The 24,108-nt window shown below is 36.6% G+C and overlaps 2 protein-coding genes across 3 annotated transcripts; both read right to left on the reverse strand.

Moving 5' to 3' along the window:
- Positions 1–293: 293 nt before the first annotated feature.
- Positions 294–3,589, reverse strand: LOC143749202 (glutathione S-transferase theta-1-like). The gene is made up of 5 exons (XM_077241716.1): positions 3,403–3,589; positions 3,097–3,184; positions 2,828–2,978; positions 1,654–1,830; positions 294–909 (listed from the first exon to the last, which is right to left on the reverse strand). Exons 1-5 carry the CDS (start codon positions 3,524–3,526, stop codon positions 763–765), a joined length of 687 nt encoding a protein of 228 aa, XP_077097831.1. The 5' UTR covers positions 3,527–3,589; the 3' UTR covers positions 294–762.
- Positions 3,590–5,217: 1,628 nt separating this feature from the next.
- slc2a11b (solute carrier family 2 member 11b) lies at positions 5,218–22,830 on the reverse strand. Of its 2 annotated transcripts, none has more exons than XM_077241708.1 (12): positions 22,696–22,830; positions 20,785–20,883; positions 19,145–19,305; positions 18,914–19,038; positions 17,694–17,823; positions 16,888–17,036; positions 11,805–11,992; positions 10,260–10,370; positions 9,919–10,020; positions 6,443–6,518; positions 6,193–6,320; positions 5,218–5,895 (listed from the first exon to the last, which is right to left on the reverse strand). In XM_077241708.1, exons 1-12 carry the CDS (start codon positions 22,747–22,749, stop codon positions 5,707–5,709), a joined length of 1,512 nt encoding a protein of 503 aa, XP_077097823.1. In that variant the 5' UTR covers positions 22,750–22,830; the 3' UTR covers positions 5,218–5,706. The 2 variants fall into 2 exon arrangements, with proteins under 2 accessions (XP_077097823.1, XP_077097822.1); XM_077241707.1 differs by lacking the exon at positions 22,696–22,830 and adding an exon at positions 22,247–22,439.
- Between the last annotated feature and the right edge of the window lie 1,278 nt (positions 22,831–24,108).

Consider the following 24,108-nt stretch of genomic DNA (forward strand, 5'->3'; position numbering starts at 1 on the left):
TAGATGCTGCATTCATTCCTTGTTGGAATTACCGCAAATAAAGCTCTGCATCCTTTCTAATCGCTCTCGTTTGATGCCATACAACGATCGGTCTGCACAGTGCCGCTTCAAGTCAAACACACCTTAAATCTGCAGTGGTCAGGTGGTACAGCGGACATGTGGTAGCTCTCAGAAAATTCTACAAGCACACAAATTCTTTTTACAGTTCAGAATCGTTACGGAAATTACGACAGCGTGTGCACGCACCTTTACTAAAGTTTGTGTCATAAGTGAATACGATGTGCAACTTTAAGTGTATTAACTAATATAGTTTTAATAAGACATTTTCATTACAGAAAGGTAAGGCACAAGAGTGAGAAGACAACTCATCATTCAAGAGCAAACCTGGGTCTTGATGTTCACAAACATTCAATCTTGTAAATACATATTTGTACCATTTCCTGTCAACAATAAAATGTTTTTACAATTTTTTTCTCCTTCGATGATTCTCTTTAAAAATGTATTAAATCATCACAAACCATTAAATTTATTCATTTAACAAACCAAACTTGTGGATAATATATTCCTCACTTTAAACCCTTTATTAATCAAACATAATATTGAGCAAACTGCACATCCATGTTAGACAGATACATCCTTAATCCCATTAAGTATATGGCAGAAAGTTGAAACACATTGCCATGTTAGTCATACTGAATCAATAGTTTGTTAAATATATCAACTGTATAGAATTAATGTCTGTGAATAGAAAGACTTGATTTTTCACAGTTTAGCTGTGAACTTCTCTCTTAAACTGTAGAGAATGGCATGAGCTTCATCAAAGGAGTCCGAGAGAGAGGACTGGACTCGACTCCTCCAGCTCAGCAGATTGGGTCTGTTCTTCAGAACGTCCCTCCCGCTACCGAGGGGCTGAAAAAGACAATCAAATTATATCAAAGATGCAAAGGCTTGTAGGCACATGAGTCTAGGTCTATTTATGTTTTTACATGTGGATGAATATTAAATTTGCCTTAACGAATGCCGCATTACTGTGAAAGAACCACAAGGAAATAGTAAATATTGAGTCTTTTATTTTGTTTTTGTTTTTAATTTGAACTGTTTATTGATGGAACAAAAGTATTATGGCATATTTATTGTACAATTAGTTATTAATTAATGCTTTATTACTTATTAACTAATGCTTTATTTAAATGCTTTATTACTATTTCAGAGACACTTGAGGTCCTCCATATATAAAGTCACCATGAAATCAAAATTTGCCATTCTTTTTTATTATGGAATATAGCAGTATTTATTATAAATAATTTATCTGTGCACATCTTTTTTTTTTTATTCATGTGCCTTCATAATCTGTAATCAAAATATTTTCCTTTCCATCTTGCATCTCTTCTCTGATAGTAAACCAATAGTAAACTACAACCATCAAACAATCCAATCAATTCCCAATGGGTAAAATCAAGTCCCGCCCCTAAATTCTTTCTTGTTCAAAAAGCCATTTCACTTAGATATACAACACAATATGGAAGAAAAAATTGCAACTTCCGTTTCATGCTGACTTTAAAAGCTTAAAATTAGATGTTTTTCTAATAGCAATAACTTGTTCACTATTCACAACATCATTAGTTAGTATGTTTAGCAACTGTAAGTATTTACCTGCATGAGCTCACAAACTGCTAACAAATCAGCCAATGAGATGTCATCACCACACAGGAAGGCCTGTCTCTTCAGGAACATGTTTTCCAGCTTGTCTAGCGTGCCGTCCAGATCTGATAGCGCCTTTTCGAGCTTTTCAGGATTCGTTGGCTGTCCCATCATGAGAGGCAGTAAAACCTGTACAGGAATACAAAACCTATGAAGTCTGCCAGAATTAAATGTTTTAAAGGTTCAAATGTAAATTAGGTTAAATGGTTTTCAAAGTAAAATTATTAAATGTATTTTCTCACGGAGAAGTATGTCATAAAAATTGCATTTCTGTCATGACATGTATATATATATATATATATATTTATTTATTTTTTGAAAAATCTGTGGAATTATTTTAAATGTGTTAAAAAGATCTTAGAGTATTAGGGTATTATAAATGAAAACTTTACATGTTCACAATACAAATGCAAATAGAACTTTTATTTTGACGGGTTTCTGAGTTTATCTGACGATGAAATACTGGAGAGGCTTCCTTAATTCCTCCGTGTTCAGTTTTATTTTAGACATTTTAAACGTTCACTTTTTCATAAAAAAATGTAACATCAATCAGCGCAGCCTACTACCCCTCACAATCGCGCAGGTGCAGGTTGTACTTATCAATGATGGTCGGGCACTACAATCTGCGGAGGTTTCTGCGGAAGTCTGCGGGCGCGTATTCCGTGCGGGCCTGGTTATTACTGCTGCTGCAAAGCAAGTACGGAACTTGCTTCTGCCGAAACATTCATGACACGCTGCTATGAGCAAGTAAGACATGCTGCTGCTGTACAATATAGAGTGCATGAATTACCCGTAGCAGATCTATACAGGTGGAGCTGGGGAAGGTGGAGGTTTTCTGAAAGCACGCTGAAACTGCTACAGCAAATGCTGACTAAGTATTTGAAAGTTGAGCAGCGAGCTCATTGGCTGCTGATACAGCAGGAACCAATCAGCTGTGCCCTATAGAGAATGAAGTGATTGCAAGCAGATTGAGTTAAGGACCTAAGGATCAACCTATGCCATCCACAGTTTCATGACAGAACCTTGTACCTATGTATAATAATGTTGTTTTTGATGACGTATAGCATGTCACATTGCTGCCGCTGCTTTAAATATCATGTCAACTAGCCATATATCCAACCTATACCTCAAGCCAGAAGACTGTGGCAGCATGTAAACGTGTGTTTGCATGATGCCAGGCTGTGTATTCATCCACTCGCGCTCTCTTCTCTGGCAGTTTGGGGTACCAGTGATCAGGGACATTATAGGTTGTCACCAGATACTTCAATATGGCGTCACTTTGACAGAAATAACAGAATAGGTTAACAATAGAAACAATAATTCAAACTACTGCAACTAATAATAATTTCAATTTTAAAACTTCGAAATACTCTTTTTTTTCTAACTACACTTTACCTCTCAGTAAGAACAAATCCATTGTCCTCCAGCACTGGAACTTTCTGCATGGGGTTGAGTTTGGTGAACTCAGGTGTCTTCTGCTGCCCTACAGTTTCATGTTTAAGGGTATTAAAGTTGTGAATGGTAAATGTAGAATAAAGTTCAGTAAATTAAGTTTTAGTATACAAAGTTCTGAAATAAATACAGGACTATATAAATCGGAAGGATAACCTTTGTACTGGCTTGGATGCAAGCCAGCTGGACTTTACAAATGCATTGCACAGCCTCCACTGAACAAATACCACACAAAATAATGCTGCTCACCTTTTCGTATCGCAATGTGTTCCACCGTATGTGGTATTTTGTTGTTTTTGAGGAATATTAGCACAGCCCTGCATGGCTGCGACATGAGATCTAAATAGACTTTCACTGCCTGTCTGCCAGCCATAGTCAACTGCTAGTGTGTCCCCCTGTATTATTGACAGTCAGATTTAACATGTATTCCTGCTTTGTCAGGCGTCACTGGTCGATAGTCCAATCACAAGCTGCTAAAAAATGATATGCTGTCTTCCTGCTGGGGGCTGATAGTGGCTCACAAACAGAGAACGTTCTCTTATTTAAGACATTTGTACATTAAATAGTATATTATTTTAAATATATTACGTTCAATGATTAAAACGGGCATTCTCCTCCTGTAATCTCTATATAATTATTATTTTTTTAACACAAGTAATTGTAAACGACAGTGATTGGTCGATTCTTATCAGTGTTGTGAAAGGTAACAGATACCACGTGGAGGCGTTCGTGGCTTCAGTTGAGCACTTGATCTCTAATCATTTTACGTCTGAAAAATGACTGCGAGACTTTAAATGAAACGTTATCGATTATTATTGTCAAAATAAAAAATGTTACATAATTTAAGACTAAAATATCCCTGATTCTGAAAAATACAAACCTTTTTGCACACGTGAAAACATTTTGTTTAAAGTTTAACTAAACCCTAAACCAACTTTTTTTAGTTAATGATCTATAAGAATGGGGCTTTATTAGTTCATTGATTCGAGTAACTTTTTTTTACATTTGTGTATAAAGTGTTTTAATTCTACAATATATGGTGTAAAAATGTCTGAGGGCTGCCCTCTTCAGGTTGAACGGTGGCTACTGCAGTTGAATTTTCCTATTGGATGTTTGGGGTGGTTCGTGACGTAAGGGATGGTTGTGACTAGGGATGCACCGATACCGATACCACTATCGGTATCGGGCCCGATACCAAGCTCATGTACTTGTACTCGTACTCGTAAAAATACCCCGATACCAAAGACCGATACCTCACGTATATCCTTAGCTTATATTTCTTAATTCTTATGAACACTCTTCCTGCAGTTATAGTGTTGCTAGATTTAATAGTACACTCTAATATTTCACTTTACACTTTCGGCTGTGATTACATTGTTACTCAGTGTTATGTTAAACATTTGTTCTGTGATTTCTTTGGCACTTTATGACAAATTTGATTGTCTTGTTGTCTGTGATTTCTTTAGCACTTTGACAACTTTGTGACAGGCAGGTAAAAATTACATTCATTATGTCCTTTGTTTTGCCTTTTGGAGGTTATTGGACACTGTGAAATTTGGGCTTTGAAAATTTGTGATAAGCACAATAAGAATGATTTATTTTTTTAAGTTTATTTAAGTTGTTGAAAATAAAGATGCTGATATGTTCATTAGTCTCATTGTGTTGTTCTTAGAAAATTGCCACATAAAACGAGAACCCCCCCCCGTACAACAGGCATCGGTATCGGTATCGGTATCGGCGAGTACCAGGAAAAAAATATCGGTACTCGTACTCGACCCTTAAAAAGTGGTATCGGCGCATCCCTAGTTGTGACGTAGGCAGGTTCCATACAAATAGATGCGTCTCAGGTGCACGCCCCCCTCCGCTGGGCTCTGCCCACTTTCCAGCATTTTTCAAATATTGCCAGTGGGTGGAGTCAGGCTCTGACCAGAAAATGTGTTGACATTAAAATGAAGTGCATTCTAGTATGATTCATGCAGTGATTTTTAGAGTTTGTAATATCTGAAACCTTTAAGAATGTTGAAAATAAAAGATAACTGACTGGGGAAAAAATACAGAGCATTATTTGTTGTGAAAAAAAAATCCTTTATTTTCAGAATGTTTGTTGAGATTTAAATAATTTCAAGCATGTTCAATGCAGTGAGTTCATTACTTGTATCTTTCTCGCTTAAGGTCACAATATGAATCCATTTTACAGTTACAGTACATTTTACAAGTACACTGATTCTAAATAGTATTGTTCCATAGATTTTTATCCATATTAATTTCTTTAAAACACATCCAAGATGTAATGCTATTGAAAGTCCCTCATTATGTGACTCTCCTTGATATAAAAGACAGTATTCATTTTGAAGGCACATGATTTCGTGCAGTCTGTATGTGAATAACTGATCTCACGCTTACAAATCATAATATGGTACACTATTACTTGTTTAACATAAGTATCTTTCATTCGGATATTTGCTGATCTCACATTTCCATGTATTTTTGGCATATTTTACGCATGCCCTTTCAAATATTTAAATGCAGTACTTTGTGAATGTATTGTGTGTTTTACATTGGTGTGGACAGTAGAAGGCCCTCAGTACCATTGGCAGCAATGAGCTTTTTTCTAGAGCGAAACTCACTCTGAATCTCCAGAAATGTCTTGTTCTTGGTCTCTGGGACCACAAAGAAGATGTACGTGGCCACCAAGCAACAGATAACGAGGAAAACAAGGAAGCAGTACTGCTTTAGGCCATTCTGGGAGAAGTAAAGAAAGATTTTACATTGTTAAAAACAAAGCATTTAAATTCACATTTTTAAAGAACTATCATTAAAAAGTAATTAACTCTCATAATTTTACAAAATATGCATGGTAAATAATATGGTCCAGTGTCTTGGACAAACACAGTTGCTTTGTGAAATTGTTAATAATAAAAATTTTGGATAACCCATTCTGTACATAATACACAGTTTAGCACCAAATGTTTGTGTAAACCAGCCCCTCTCATCAAAATGCACTTCTCTAAAAACGGGGGGAAAGGCATTTGTATATACCACAATAAATGGGAAGATCATGCCGATGAAGAAGAAAGAGGTCCAATTGATAGAGCCAGAAATCATGTATGCAGCAGGCCGATCGGTTTGGGTAAACATCTCTGTTGTTAAAATGTTTGTCACACCACCTACAGCACAAAGCACATTTATATCACTGATCAAACTTGTGTGTGTTTACACCAGTGTGTGCCAATGCACACAACAATAATACAGTTTGTATTCTTTCTTTCTTTTTTGCTCATTCATTCACCTGGTCCAAGGCCAAAACTGAGGATGAAGGCAAAAACACAGGTCATACTAAGGTAGGGAACCCAAGTGCTGGACTCCTGCGAGGGAGAAACAACAAACAAAAATCTATAAATGCAAAAAAAATCAATAACTCTTTTCAAAAACTCTATACAAATAAACTTGAATTGAATTGAAAACATTAAATTAAATCTGCATACATATAAATGTTTGAAACAAATATTAAGATCCCAAACTTTATGCCATTTTCTCGACGTACTGTATCATACAGTATGACTGTAGTTTATTGAGACATTTGATACACTCTTAAAAATAAAGGTTCGTATTGGAATTGGTTCCACATACAGTCACAGATTGTTGTATTGGGCAGCAAATAAAAAATTGCTAAAATGGATAGTTCACCCAAAAATGTTTTTACTCACCCTCATGTTGTTAAAAACCTGTAAGACTTTCATTTATCTTTGAACCACAAATGAAGATCTTTTCTTATGAAATCTGAGAGCTTTCTGTCCTAATCCATATGAATTGAGTGGTTTAGTCCAAATTTACTGAAGAGACTTGATTGCTTTATAAGATGAACAGATTAAATTTAAGCTTTTATTCACATTTAAACATTGATCAGTGAACATAAACAGAAGCTCAACCGAATCTGCTTGACGCGTGACAACAAACCTCATTGGTTCTTGCAGAAGCTCAAACGTGATGTGTAACACGAGAATGAACCTCACTGGTTCTCACCATTTACCTCAACTGATGTTTATTAATGTTTATTTGTGAATAAAAGACTAAATTCAATCTGTTCATTATATAAAGTGATCTTGTCTCTTCAGAATATTTGGACTAAACCGCTCAATTCAAATGGATTAGTTCTACAATCTCAAAAACTTTTTGTGTGTCAGTTGCGTAACTGTCAATGGAGAGGCTGTAAGCTCTCAATTTTCATCAAAAATATATTTATTTGTGTTACAAACATGAACAAAAGTCTTGCGGGTTTGGAACGACATGAGGGTCAGTAATGATGGCAGAATTAAAATTTTTGGGTGAACTATCCCTTTAACATCCATGGAACCTTTGTACTACACAAACGGTTCCTTATGGGAAAAGGTTCTGTATGTAACAGAGGCCAGATAGTAAGATCTGTGCAAGTAAACCTCACTCTCCTGGCCTCAAGAGTATCACACTGATCCTAAAGGTTGTGATCTTTACACTCTCAAAATAAATCTACAAAAATTTTACCTTTAGGTGTATAATAGCTTGTAACTGGAGTAGTTCCCTTAAAAGGGTCATCTTTGTACTTATTTACCCCTAACATGTTCATTGTAGTACCTTAAGAGTACATATTACTACCACTAATATGCACCCTTAGGGGATAGATATGGTACAAATTTGTCCTTTTATGGGTACTTCCCCAATGACAAACTGTTTTGCATGTTTTTTCTGACAGTTTAGTGTCCTTGTTAGAGCTCCCGCCTCCTCTGCCGGTAACGCTGAAGCCCACTCGTCGTGGTGTGAGTAGAACCAGAGGGGTTACATTTAGATTATTAAAATGTTCTTTACACTAATGCCGAGTTCAGACTGCACGATTTTCAAAATAATCGGGTCACTGTTGTTTTCATACTGCATGACTATCTGGGGTAACATTCAGTTGCTGCTGTGTTCACACTGCACAATGGATCGGCGACAGGAGGTTTCACACTTTACAAAAGAAAGAATCGCCGAAAACTTCTGCCTGGTCCGAAACTACGTTTCACAACCAAACAAACGCGATAACGGAAGATCAGCATGCGTGAGACCGGAGTTCTCGCGCGACACTGAATTTGTTATTAACAATGATAGCCTACAAGAAGATTGCGATCCAAATTGTCTGTGCGCTGATTTGCAGCGAAAATGAGAAAAATAAACAGTTTATGCAGCAGGAAATGGTTGGGAAGACGAGGGGAGCAAGGACTGTGTTTTGTAAAGAGAGTTGGGGGTAAATAAATAATTTTGCAAATGTCCTGCTGTTGCTGCTGCTCATGCAAATGTTTGTGCTTTGTTTCTGTTTGATATAATTCTAAATATAGGCCTATCTATTAAAATACTGAAATTCTGGTCTATAACTCCTCCCTGAATACCTGCTGTCCTGTATCTTGCTTTCTCATTGGCTGTCGGTCATCGCCGATGTAGTTTTCATTCAGAACACTTTTTACACTGCAGGATTGTGAGTCGCCGACAGGTCCAGATATTCAGCATGCAAAATATCTCACGGGCGTCGGTGACTCGTCGGCGATTCTCTCAGATCGCGTCTTTGCTCATTCACACTGCGTGATTGTAACTCGCGTGAACGAGCACCGATTTGCCTGTGATTTCGGGCATTTGTCTGCGATTTCTCAAAACCTGTCGCTGAGCCAAAATCGGGGCTAAAATCGTGCAGTCTGAACTCGGCATTAGAAACAAATTGGTCTTTAAGAACTTTTCTCTGAAAGGTTCTTTAAGCCTAGTTCACACCACATGATTTTAAAACGTCGGGCTGAACTGTGCGTTCACACTACATGACTTGCTTTCTGAGAAATCAGGAGAGTTCAAGTTGTTGAGCTGTTCACACCACACGACACAGCGTGATTGATCCGCAACAGGAGGTAACGCACTACACGAGTTGACAACAACTCTGTCACCCAATGATTCTATCTAGTCTACAAATCTATATGTCTAATGTCTATCTTGACGCGAAACAACACGCGCGCCAATACACAGCGAAGAACAACACAACACGCGAATATGGACTTCAGACAGAAACCAGTGCTGCAAACTGTTTGCGCGATAATTTGCTCTGAGAAAAAAACGCAAAAAAATAAAAAATAAGAGAGTATGGGCGAAAGAGTGGATCTGCAAACGGGAAGAGCAGGTCTGTGCTACAGAGAGAGTTGGAGGTGAGTACAGTATGTTTATATCGGACATGTAGCTGCATGTTTATGTTTAGCTGACAGCAAAAATCACGTATTTACCCTGTGACCTCAACTCATGCCTTGCTGTGATTGGCTGTTGCTCATGACATCAGTGAGATTGAGTCGTGCGACAGCTCTGGATATCTAGCATGCTAGATATTTTTGTAGGCTCGGCGACGCGTCTGCGAGGCGTCTGCAAGGGTCTTTGATGCGTTGTTGGCTCTTTCATACTAACAGATTGGCGAGCGTTCATCGCCCGCTAATCCTCCGCGATTTGCACGCGATAACACCCTGACCTGTCGGCGAGCTCAACGATTTGCAAATCGGCTTAAATCGGGCTTAAAATCATGTAGTGTGAACTAGGCTTTAGGGAAACTAAAATTGTTTTTCTTGCAAAATTGCAAAATTCACTTTTAGAACCTTTATTTTTTAAGAGTGTAATAAAAATTGAGACGGTGCACAAAATAAATATATTGAGAAAAACACCAAATATATAGTATATATAGTATGGTATAGTACAGTATAGTATTAGCATATAGAATAGGTCACTGTTAACCTGAAAAGTCAGTGCGACGGTGAAACAGACACAACACAGGCTCATGAGAGAGTATCCACCAATAATCAGAGCCCTTCTTCCCAAAGACTCGATCAGAAGACCCTGAAACACAGACATACAGACACACACAGCTCCTTTGTTTGAAAAACCTTTCAACATCGGGTTCATATAGAATAATTTTCTAAAATCTCCATGCAGCTACTTCTAAAGGCTGAAGCACAATTTGTGTGATATGTGGGACATGTATCTGGATCAGCAGGCATATGCCAAACAATTTTATGCCAAAAATGCTTTGTGATGAGATTAACGACTTTGAGCTGGTACACAAATCCCAGACTTACACACGTCAGTGCAGTGATGCACTCGCAAGCTCCGGTTCCCACTGTAGCGTAAGGAATCTTGTCAGCTGGAATCCCAGCCTGGGTGAACACGTAGTCTGCATAAAAATAAATCTGAAGGGAGAGAAATCTCTATTAACTGGGGTCACAAAGACACATCTGTAGATGTAAAATTGTGTGACATTTGCTTTAAACAATGACAATAAAAATTTTCAATAGGAATCCACATGATCGCCAAAGGGCGAAAAGTTCCTCAGGTCCCCCCCAGTATTTTGTGTAAGTTAAAGAATGTTTCTTACTTGTTTGTTACTTAATAATTTTTCTAATTTTAAAAAGTCACGTAAACAGCATACATTTTTATGTAGATATAGTCTTAATTTTGAACAGTATATCTAATTTTGAACAATTAAACCTAACAAAACCATTTCGGAAATGTGCATTTGTGCTCTCTCTTGGTGTGATGTTTTATCCAATGCAATGACATTCATATATTTACTTTTTAATAGTGCTTAAATTGTCTAATGTTTGGGCCTACTGTACATGGTTCAGCATTGGCTTTGCTTCACTTTCATGCATATTATATGAGCGGAGACAAATGTCACAAAGATAAATATCTATTTTATAATCATTTGCCTTGAGAAAAGATCAGGGTTTAATTCACAGCAGGCCGGTCACATGCCATTTTGGAGGTAGAGTGTGTTTTTTTGTTATAATAGTGCACATATCAGCAGTCAAGGCTAATCATTTTATATTTCAAGCCCTTAAAGGGATAGTTCACCCAAAAATGAAAATTCTGTCAGTATTTACTCACCCTCAAGACCTTCGTTCATCTTCGGAACACGAATTAAGATATTTTTGATTAAATCTGAGAGCTGGATCACTCCTCCATAGGCTTCTGAGGGATTGAACTTGCCGGCCTCGAAAAGTCATTAAAGACATCGTTAAAATAGTCCAAGTGACTACACTGGCTACACTAGTTTATCAAGGAACGAGAATACTTTTTGTGCGCAAAAACAAACAAAAATAACGAATTTATTTCAACTATTCATTTCCTTCTCTGTGGGCCTCTAGTCAGTTCACTAGTATAATAGCGTAGAGCTACGTCACACGTAGGCTCACTATTGGCCGACGCTGGTCATGTGTGTGATGCGTGTGACGTACAACAACAGAAGTTTACGCTATTACACTAGTGAACTGACTCGAGGCCCAGAGAGAAGGAAATGAATAGTTGAATTAAAGTCGTTATTTTTGTTTTTTTTTGCGCACAAAAAGTATTCTCGTCGTTTCATAAACTCAGGATTGAGCCACTGTAGTCACTTGGACTATTTTAATGATGTATTTAATAACTTTTCGGGGAACAAGTGTCAATCCGTTAAGAAGCCTATGGAGGAGTGATCCAGCTCTCAGATTTAATAAAAAATATCTTAATTCGTGTTCTGAAGATGAACGAAGGTCTTACGGGGTTGGAACAAAATGAGGGGTGAGTAAATACTGACAGAATTTTCATTTTTGGGTGAGCTATCCCTTTAATGTGAGCGAGATACACACCGCATTGATGCCGTTGAGTTGCTGGGATGTGTGAATCACAAAGAGGGTCAGAAGCTGCCAGCGAAGACTGCTGTCTTTAAAAAGCTCCCAGGGCTTCTTAGGTTTAATGCCGATCGCACAGTCCCTCTCTCTCTCTATGTCCTCCTTCTCTCCATGGTACTTATCCGGGCCATGGAACCACGTTAGAGCTGAAAGAAAGTGGCAAAGGGCATAACATTCCTTTACTCACGAGATTCTCTTCTCCTCGCTTCAGTTGTTGGTTACGGCTCAACTGGTTGGATTTATCTTCCTTACAGACAGTGTTCACATCACGACAACCGTTCAAGAGGGATCATGTCAATGAGATTTTTCGCTTCAGTATTTAAATGTTTTGATTTACTGGTTATACACAGCTGAGATGAGAACATTATCTTCACTTCAATGGAATCATGAGTTTAAATATGTCTTATGACCTTACTTGCCAGCAAAACACACTGATAAAAAGGATTTTGTGGTGAAGTAAATACTACAGAAAAAAACAATGTAATTTACATGAAAACGTCCAGGCAAGAATTAAAAAATACGAAATAAATTCTGTATTAGTACTCAATTCAAGCGTGTAGAAATGAAAGTGTAAATATCAACGTTAAGTAAAATTACTCAACTTTTCTGATACTGGAGTTCCCATCATGCACTGGGCCTTGAATAATAAATGAGGTTGATTTTTCACTGTTTTACAGCTGTATTTACAGTGTTTTAATGCTTCTGTTGTTAGGATTAGTAACTTGCCATTTTTTGCCATTTGGAGTTTATTTTCTACTCAAAATGACACATTCAAACACAGGGGCGGCTGGCGAATAGAGGGCGCTAGGGCGCCGCCCCCCCCCCCCCCCCCCCCATCTCCCCCCCATGAGCCAAACCACAGTTTATGAGCCACATACATAAATAAATACATGTAAATACATAAATAAATAATATATACAAATTGTCAATCTGTCTGTGTTTGAGGTATTAAATGCACACAGTATATGTCAAAAATATGATAGAAATTCAAAATGTCTGTTTTTTCTACACGTCCCCTCCAGCTCTGTGCACGTGATCAGCTCTGGGGCGCTGGAGAAATCGCCCCAGAAAGGCGGATCTCTGGAGCAGTTTAGCCAATTGCTGATTTAAGACACAAATGTTTGACATAATCTGTAGCCAATCAGCGAGCTCCAATCAGGTCAGCTATGGGCGATTCTTCTAGCGGCGCAAACTGCGCGCGCATCTCTATCAGACAGCAGCAACACTATCGGAGCTGTACACTAGAAAGGCCTGGCTAGCTGGATGCGGTCATGCTAATGCCTTATTTTGGTGATTACTTTTTAAAACAACAGTGAACGATCCAGCATGGACAGCTACGGAGTGAGGGAAGCAGCACCTGTCTGAGAAAGTAAACAGTTTGAGTTCAATTTCAAATGCAAATGGAAAGTTACGTTTGTGCAATTTGTTTGTTTTTGTAAGAATGCCTCAGCCTTGTAATATGGCATTAAATAATTACTGACTTTATCACAAAGCACTGGTATCATGCAGTTTGTGTTAAACTGTGTTTGGGTGGTTATTAATAATAATTATTATTATTATTTGTATTTATATAGTGTCTTTCCAACACAAAGGTGCAAAGGTCTCCTTTGGTATGGAAGTACCTTAGGGTCATACAAATCAATTTATCCTAAAACACAAGTGAGATCACACTTTGTATCAGAAATAAACATGTTTTTTCAAAAATGGCCGCCAATGCGCCGAAAATACTCTAGAGCCCATATCTTTGCTTCTGTTATCGCTATAATGACAAAATTTGGTGTCAACGTGTACATTTTTGGGGTCAAGGAATCCAATAAAATTGGTTTCAAGTTTAAAAAAATAATAATTTTCCCCATACCATGACTATTGGGGGTAAATATGCACATTTCACATAAAAATTGTCATCAGAGTGACTTATCTTTTCGTTCAAAAACTTTAATTTTGTATTTAAGCAGTGCAGCTACTTCTGTACATTACATTAGTCCTAAGTAGCATGAGATTTCAACCAGTCAGGAGTAGCCTATAGCATATCAGTTCCTGCAACAACACATCCCATCTGCACCAGGAGCTGTGACAGCTGTTGAAGGTCAAAGGTGACAGGTTAACACTTTGAGGCTCGTATGACTTTCTAATTAAATAGAAAAATGTTTTTTAATGTTAGATAACTAATAAATAGCTATCTAGTTGACTATGGAAAAAAACCTTAGAGGGAAAACCTCTTTTCCCATGAATACTGAAGCCAAAAATTATCCTTATAATTTTTATTAATTTAAAACACACTTGCTGCAGCTAGCAGACCTAGGCGAGGCAGCTCGCGCGCCTATTGGATGCTATGCGGCAACTGCTGCAACCTATCGAGGCACTGCACGTGACGTAAGCACCAATGAGTGGGCGTGTGGGCGAATGGGCGTGGCTTATGCCTATATAAGCCAGAGCTTGATAAGATGCTCCTTGGTTTTCATCGACTGAAGCGAAACCAGATTGTAGCACAAGCACGGCAGGGTTACGCAACACTCATTCCCTCTTCTAGAGAGAACCGAGGTTACGTTAGTAACCGTGACGTTCTCTTACGAGAGTACTCTCATGTTGCGTAAGCTAGCTTACGCTACGGGAATCCAATTTAAAACGCCGTGCGTGCTAAATCTACCACAACACTGACCCAAGAGCGAGCGCCCTGAGTTCATATGATATGGGGATATAAAAATGGGCAACTAGACCTTTAGATCGGCCACCAAACTAAACAAATAGCTGTCCTGACCGTCTGAAAGCAGCCGAACGTTCCACGTAAATTCTAAGGGCCCTAACCAGGCAAAGGCAGACAGACTCGCTGTCAGATCCGAAGAGAGAATGTCAGATTGAAGAGGCCGTGGTTCCAGTACCAGTCGGTCGCCTTCCAAGGTTTCAGAGCTGCGACGCATTTCTGATTGACCCTGAGGTGAAACAGATTACAAATTTATTTCTATGGCCCTAAGGTACTTCCATACCAAAGGGGACCTTTGCATCATGACTTGAAGTCAAAGGTCACTTAACCTCCCTACTATGGGGTACAACTCTAAAAAGATTGAGAACCACTGGGACTGGGTTAAGGAATAGAACAATCAACATCAAAGCACAATACACATACCGAGGACAGAAAGTAGGCCTAATATACAGAGGTCACTTACAAAGTTAGGTTAAAGATACAAACAAAGAGGGATTCAAACAAATACCATATCAATAACAATGTTTAATTTACAGACTGTGAGCTGAAGAGTAATATACAGAATCAGATAAAATATGTGTTTTTGAAGGAGAGAAGGGTGGATATTTAACGGATGTCTTGAGGAAGAGCATTCCACAACCTTGAAGCCACTACACTAAAAGACTCCCATGTTACCAGACTTTTGAAACCGACAGAATATGACACAGCCCCACCTCAGATATTTTTCACCAGCCGCCACTGTTCAAACACAAAAACGATCCATCAAATGTTACAGTCATTGGGTCTCATTCATGAAAAATTCGTAAATATGCGAGTGATTTGCGCGTTAAGAGACCTTCCCGAAAACTCTTCTCCTGATTCACAAATACTTCGTAAACGTCAGATGTGATAGTGAAATGTGTGTGTGTTAATGAATTCCAATCAGTCGTAAATGGGATGCGCGTGCACGTTCATTCTCAATTACCATAAATCCCACCCATTAAATCCGACTGACAACTATATATGGGCATCATATTATGACATGAATGCGAATGAAAAAGAAAAATTTGTCAGATGCAGAAATTGAAGTTTCAAAAGTTCATTCAAAACGCCACATTTTATTTTCAAGCGTACATAGTGGCGTGTCGGGTCCTAAAAAAAGGAAGCTTGGCAGCATATTAATGCAGTCAATGGAGTTTCATCTGTTAATCGAACATTCCCAGAATTGAGAAGAAAATGGTTCGACATTAAGCTTGAGAGCTAAAAACTAATTCGTTCACTTCGGAAAAATCGTATTAAAACTGGAGAAGGACCACCATCACAGATGCTATTACTGGCTCTCATAATAAGATAAACCGTATGTAATTACTATATATAATATTTTTTCAAAATGCTGTGTAAATATGTACCCGATTAAGGTGAATTAAAATGCAGCCTTATTAATGAGCAAAACGTTCGGGTGTTAAGCGCATTATTTACGCGTGGCTGGGAGCAGGTGGAGAATTCTTGCGTACCAACTAACATTTGGAAAATACGAACATTTTAATGAATCGCCAGAACCACTTTACATACGATTGGCACAAAAATTTGTTCTGCTCGTGTTACATGAATGAGACCCATTGTGTATTGTCTACCAAGAGGTCATGTGTTCATGTGAAGCATAACTTCATAGTACATGTAGATATGGTGTCACACAACATCTATTGTAATAATTACTTAGATGTTACACAGTGACGCATATGTTTTAAAAGTGTGATTTTACTCAGTTATACTGTTTGAATGAAATATATTGCAAAGGAATCTTCAACTAAATAGATATTACTCAACCTTTTACTAGCAAAGTTAAAATTAGGCTACTTATTTTCTTTGTTACTTTCACTTAACTTAGTTAAGAAGAGTTTACTTAATTCCATGAGTGAAATTTACTTAAAAAATATGAATGCAAAAACTTGCCCCTGACTTGAAAACTTGCATGCTGATTTTGTGGTTTGTTAACCTGGTTATTGATTAACTGCTAATATTAATCTTCATCCATTGATTCATAAATTGTAATCATTTTTCACAATATTACTGATTTTACTTTAGTTTTTATCAAATAAATGCAGCCTTGGTGAGAATAATAGACTTCTTTTTTTTTAAAAAAACACACATTTGGTAGCCTAGTACTATAACTGACCTCAGAAAACAATCAACTGATTCAACAAAAAGTATATATAATTTGGACAGCAGAGGACAAATACTCTGAGCTTTATCACTACCTATAACAAGAAGTCAAAATGTATATTAATGTGTAGTATTGGCACAAGCACCTTCTTTATTTACGTAAACAATATTGTGCACAGTTATTGAACCAGTCCGTACCTTTTGTGCAGGCAACATCATCTCCACGGTCGATGAGCAGGTAGCGAGGGCTCTCGGGGAACCAGGGCAGAATCATCAGCTGAAGTATGGCTGGAATACAGGTGGTGGACAAGAGTATGGGCCAGTACTCCTCCTTACCCAACAACTCTCTGAGAGAGAGAGAGAGGGAGGGAGAGAGAGAGAGAGAGAGAGAGAGAGAGAGAGAGAGAGAGAGAGAGAGAGAGAGAGAGAGAGAGAGAGAGAGAGAGAGAGAGAGAGAGAGAGAGAGAGTCTTAAAAACCTGGCATGTTGATTTAGTACATATAATTTATTTGGCTACAATTAGAGGAATCTTTTGTATGCTACACTACCGGTTAAAGATTTGTTAATTTAATAAAAAATGCGGTAAAAGCAGCAATATTGTGTCATATTATTACAATTTATATAACTGTTTTGGAAAAGCTGAATTTTCCTCCAGTCTTCAGTGTAAATAAGGCTGTTTTTCTGTAACACTACCATTGTCAGACATTTTGAGTTGAGGAATAAATATCCTATAAATAGGGTATTTTCTGGAAAAAAATATTATTATTTTTTTATGCTGCATCCACTTTGACTTGTGACAGTATAAAGTCAAAGATTGTTGTATGGGTCGGCAAATAAAAAAAATCCTAAAAGGGTTAGTTTACCTAAAAATGAAAATTTCACAAAATACAAAGTACATCATATAAAGCGAAAGAGTCTCTTCAGAAAATTGAGAAATCAACATGTAAGACAATTTTTGACCTTCCTCTTATGGTTTATGTGGTGTTAATGCCTTTGTTTTGTACTTGAGGCCAATCACTTGTCCCGTTAAGATCCCCCCGGTGATGAAGATGGAGGTTCCCATGGACATGGCTCCACGCAGAGCTCTAGGTGCGATCTCACCAATATACAGAGGCTGCACACAGATTGCGATACCTGTCATTCAAAGAGATGTCAGTTATGGGATCATAAACAAATGCTCATAATATTGTGCAACGTATTTAATTCAATAAGCTTCTCATTTATGTTTAGTCATTTAAAAGATGGGCTACATGCAATTTATCATAAAGGCAACAACAAATTCTATCCAGCAAATCACTTACAGAAATTCAAAACATGCAATGAATACATTGAAAGCACTTATTTTGGGATTGCTTTATCTCAGGTAGGCCTACAGCTTTTTCACTGTTGTGGTGAAAAAAATCATATTTATGAATGCAAATGTACTAATTAAAAAACTATTTATGATTTTATGGAGTAAAGCAAGGCTGTACGTTGATAATATTAGAAACTCTCTGAATAAAAAAAAATCTATTAAGACTTTAAACATTTGTGAACCTTATAAGGAATATATCTAAATTTAAATAATTGTATTTAATAGCAAAATATTTATTTTGTTTGATATATTTTGACCTTCCCCTTATACTTTTATAGACTGCTATAAAACGTTTCATATTTGTATTCATGAAAAAAACACTGTAACACTAGAAAAAAGACACTACCAGTCAGAAGTTTGGGGTCAGTAATTTTTAAAAATGTGTATTCTCCAAGACTGCATTTATATATTAAACAAACAACAATATTGTGAAACATAAAAATTTAAAATTACTATTTTCTGTTTGAATATTTTGTAAAATGTAATGTATTCCTGTGATGCAAAGCTGAATTTTCAGCATCATTACTCCGGTCTTCAGTGACACATGATCCTTCAGAAATCATTCTAATGATGATTTGCTGCTTATGAGACAATTCCAATTATTATCATTGTTGAAAACAGTTGTGCTGCTTAGGATTCTTTGATCTTTTTTCAGAATTATATTTATCTGAAATAGAAATCTTTTGTAACATTATAAATGTCATGACTGTCACATTTGATCAATTTAATGCATCCTTGCTGAATAAAAGTGTATTTTTCTTTTTTCTTTTTTTTAAGTTTGAACTATAGTGTATAATGTTAATGTTGATTGAAAAAAAAAAAGATCAATCTTCACTAATTGTATGTGCTTTAAAGCTTGAGATACTGTACCTGCGTTTACTCCTGTCAGGAAGCGTCCAATGATTAAAAGCTCAAAAGTGCTAGAAGGATAACTCAAGCCCATGAAGACAGCAGCCAACAGAGCAAATGTGTTGTTAAACAATAGTGTCCCTTTCCTGAAAAAAAGACGGGAAAACTTATCTCAAGGCTGTAACATCCCTAAAAACTTAATTCAATGCATTCTTCAAACACATTCTATACAGTATTTAGTCTTCCGTTCACCTTCCAAATCTAATGGCCAGAGTTCCTCCAACGGACGCTCCCACAAGTCCACCAAGAGTGAATATGGACACTATGGTGGACCAGAGGAGAGTGAGCATCTGTGTGGAGATTTCTGTGTTGTAGCGCTCTGTCCATGTCTGATTAATGAAATTCTGTACAGACTGATAGAAAACACACAAGCAAATAGAATAAATAGTGTCTTATATGAAAGGAAAAGGTGCATTTAAAGTTACAGTAAGCGATTTCAACCAAAACAGGCTCCTCCTTTTCGTTGCTCCGCCCCCAAAGTGACGAACAGGAAATGCATCTGTTCGCGCAAGTACAGATGAATCAGCTGAGTCAACAACAGCAGCATTAGTTTTGTGAAACAGCAAACCAAGTTACTCACATATTTTTAAAAAAACAAAGCAACCTCAGTGTCCGTTTTCAGGCCTTTCCGCTCTCTAACGTCACTCCAGTGTTGGAAGGCTTTTCTAATACTAAAGGTATAGGGTAGGCAATTTGTTTTATAAATACTTTTTGTTGTATTGGTTGGAAATCTTCACATCCTGATAGCAGTCAGTAATAGAAGTGGTCTAACTAATAAAACATGAACATACATCTTCAGTGGAAGTCTCAGGACCAAAAAATTTTCATCCAATCAATGCATGCAGTCCGAATGCAATGATACGATGTCCTACCTGCCTCGTGATCTACAGCAGTCAACTAGAGCTCTGTAAGTTGTTTAAGTTTATTATTATTATTGTAATTTTATGTGCTTTGAGACATGAGGTAATTTAACGCTGTCTCTCGTGGCTCTTTGCAGACTCTGCTGTGTGTGTTCATGGTTTTGGAGACGCTCTGAAGAGAGGGTGGGATCTATGCTTTCAAAGCTAGCTTGCTATTGCTAGCCTGTTTGAATGCCTACCCTACCTTAACGTGGGTTCTGTGACTCTTGCTTCATCTGACCTTTTCCTCTTTGATAATATCTCAGCCATCTCTCTTTCTCTATCTTTCAAATGTCCCGGTTGCTCACTCTCCATCATCATGAGTGTATGGTGATCGCTCTGATCCACTTTGTTTTTTCTCCTATGCATGGACTATGTACAAACATATTTTTTTTTCAGCACACACAGATATCTTGCAAATATTTACAAATTTGTTTGTTTGGGTGTTGATTTCAATTTTCATTAGCTTTTCTCAGAAACCACCTATACTGCACCTTTAACTTGGATAATAGTAACATGAACAATATTATATCATAGAATGTCAATTGCTAATCTAGGGTAATGTGTGGACATTGTGAAACATGGTTAAAATTGACCCTGAGTTAACAATTTAAAAGTGCAAAAAGCCCAAATGTGGGTTTTGGATTCAGTAGGCTACATTTAGTCAATTTTTTTTAGCAAAAATGTGACAGGGCCCAAAATTGTCATAACATATTAACAAACTACAGATTTCATGTGACTTTTAAGCTGATGAGCGACTGCAATAATAACTTATGCATCACACACTCATACACACTGTACATAACCAAAGTAAAGTCTTTTGACTTAACTCCTCTTAATGTGACTGTATAATGCATATTATACAAAGTTTGCTTTATGTGTAAACACAAACAGGCTAAATAATCGGGTAAAGGCTTGATGCACATTACTTACCTTGGTCGGTGCATTTATGATAGAAATATTGTACCCATACTGAAAGGTTCCACCAATGCCAGCTGCCCAGACAGCCAGAAGAAGAGACTTACTGGGAACCTGTAGTTAACACAGTACAAAAAGCATGTTCGTGATTTTGATCTAAACTTGCTGTTAACAGCTAATATTTATACTTGTCAGGATTAGAGAAGAGTATAGTAGAATAGAGTAGAGTATAGTAGAGTAGAGAAGAGTAGAGTAGAATAGAGCATAATAGAGTAGAGTAGAATAGAGTAGAATAGAGTAGAATATAGTAGAGTAGAGTAGAATAGAGTAGAATATAGTAGAGTAGAGTAGGGAAGAGTAGGATAGAGTAGAGTAGAGTATAGTAGAATATAGTAGAGTAGAGTAGAGTAGAGTAGAATATAGTATAGTAGAGTAGAATAGAGTATAGTAGAGTAGAGAAGAGTAGAGTAAAGTAGAGTAGAATAGAGTAAAGTAGAGTAGAGAAGAGTAGAGAAGAGTAGAATAGAGTAAAGTAGAATAAAGTAGAGTAGAATATAGTAGAGTAGAGTAGAGTAGAGAAGAGTAGAATAGAGTAGAGTAGAGTAGAATAGAGTAGAATAGAGTATAGTAGAGTAGAGTAGAATAGAATAGAGTATAGTATAGTAGAGTAGAATAGAGTATAGTAGAGAAGAGTGGAGTAGAAAATAGTAGAGTAGAGTATTGTAGAGTACAGTAGAGTAGAATAAAGTAGAGTAGAGTAGAGTAGAGTAGTAGAGTAGAGTAGAGTAGAGTAGAGTAGAGTAGTAGAGTAGAGTAGAGTAGAGTAGAGTAGAGTAGTAGAGTAGAGTAGAGTAGAGTAGAGTAGAGTAGTAGAGTAGAGTAGAGTAGAGTAGAGTAGAGTAGAGTAGAGTAGAGTAGAGTGAGGAAAACTGCAGTATTGCACCAGCAGCTGAAGAGCTGCAAAAATTTACAATAAATATGGTAGCACTTTACAATATACAAATGTTAATTTTAAATAAATAATTTGTTAACATTAAACATGAACTACAGAGCAATGTTTTTAAAGCATTTATTCATCTTTGGTAAAATTGTCCATTGTTTGTTCATGTTAGTTCACAGTGCATTAAATAATGTTAACATATTAGTAAATGTTGAAATGAACATTAAGATTAAAAATGCTTTAGAAGTGTTGTTTATTGTTAGTTCATGTAAACTAATATGGTTAATGTTAACAAATCGAACCTAGTTGCAAAGTGTTACCAAATATATGCATATGCAAAAATACAACAAATATACAATAATCAAAAAAAAAGAATGTAATATGCAAGACACACAAACATAGTAAGTGCTTTTACAACTTTACGTCCTGTCCATCACTGTTACTATAGTTATAACCAGCTAGTACTGAGTATTTTTAATTATAATAAATTTGTTATATGTATTTCAAATTATATTACAAGAATAATTTCAAGCATACCTTTATTTGTTGAACGGGTTCTTTGAAGTCTTTAAGTAAAGGCTGATATTCCTTTAGCTCTCCATTGTCTTTGCCCATTTTTGAAACTCGTCCAAAATATTTTAACATGTCACTATATATACCAAACGTCTCTTAATCACAGATTCAGAGTGTCTCTGAAATATGAACTCATCCTAGGACAGAACTGCTCTTCGAGCTCTAGATGAGGTGCATAACAGATATACTAGCAGAAATACAATCATGCTGTTGTTCAGAGCATGAACAGTGAAAAATGCATGGGTTCAGAGTAGATTCAGGATGAAATTCCCTTTAGTCACAGAGAAGCGTCTTTGGGATATTTTTGTCTTTTAACACATGCATGTCAATTGCTTTTCCACACTCAGTCCTGTGGATAATGCACTGAGAGCCTTGTGGTAGACCATGAATTCAAAATTCAAATGAAAACTTACCTTTCTTCTGAAAGTCCTAGACTCTTCTGGCTCGTTCATTTTGAGTTTGTTCATTTTTAGCAACTTTAGAATGCTAAAGAAAGGAGTTTATTCCATCATGCCTTCTAGGTCTCACTGGAAAGATTAACTTTGAAGGGGCTGTATAGGTCTGTGTGCAGTCATTGGTGTAATCATAAGCTCAGATGACCACTGAACCAACCTAAGGCGCAAATTCTGAATTCTGCATGTAAGATTACAGTTGGATTGTCCTCTAATGGTTATTTAATGATGACTAAGAAACTACTTCATGCTAGCTGGCTCTTATATGTGAGAAGAAACACTTATTGAACTATATCAAGCATTGTGTTGTTTGGCCTTTGATCACAAAGAGCACATTGTTGCTATTTCAGTCAAGTGACCCGCAGAGCCCATAAGCCTCTTTCTGATTCATAAAACTCAAGCAGTTTGGAAGGCTCTGACCATACCAGTACCATCATTTTAAACATAGTGCGTTTAATTTCATATAAAAAGCATGGTTATATATGTCAATAAAGTCAAGACACCTTCATTTATATAGTGCTTTAAACAATATCGATTGTTTCAAAGGATGCCGCTTTACAGTGATAAAAGGAAATTAAAGTAACAGAGATTGTTTTTGCTTTACAGCAGCTCTAGAATAAAGTTATTGTCTAGCTAAAGTTAGTTTTGATTTGATTTGATTGTGACAGAAGGAAATGTAGTGTTGCCTCAGCAAACTCAAATCTTCGGTACAAGCTCCTAATGCTAACCGCTCGCCTAGTCTAGTCTAAACTGTTCAATGAAAGTAGCCAAATCTTCATATACAGCGAGTAATTTACTTGATTCAAAGTTTAAAATAAAACTTAAAAATCTTTGTTAAATACAACAAAATAGCATGGTTTAGACAAAAAAACAATTTAAGTGAAAGATCTGTGTATTAATGCACAACATATTGCACACTGCCATTATGGAATTTTTTAATTTACATTTTAAAAATATATATTCTTGCTGAATAGGGGGCACATATTTTGTCTGATTTACATTTTACATTACATTAACAGATATTATGTGCCTAAACATTTTTTCCCCATTCAGAGCAATATATTTTGAGCTTAATTTGAATTAATATGATATTGATTTCCACTGACTTAAATATGTTTTATGATTCTTTAATATTCTATTAAAACAAACAACTATAAGTTTTTGAAAACATATTTTTATGCAATATGATATTTCTAAGAGATATTTCTGTTTTATTATTGTGCATAAACTGTATATGGATGTAGGCGTTTTGTAACTGTTTCCCGTGTTGAAAATTTTAAAATAATAATAATAATTTTGAATAATATAATGTTTTTTTTTTGTTTGGTGAATTTTCGTTTTCTGTTTATAAATGAATAGTAGTAATTATTTCAT

Source organism: Siphateles boraxobius, unplaced genomic scaffold, assembly GCF_051911475.1.
Source record: "Siphateles boraxobius isolate OS27281-9 unplaced genomic scaffold, OSU_SipBor_1 24, whole genome shotgun sequence".
Classification (NCBI taxonomy): domain Eukaryota; kingdom Metazoa; phylum Chordata; class Actinopteri; order Cypriniformes; family Leuciscidae; genus Siphateles; species Siphateles boraxobius.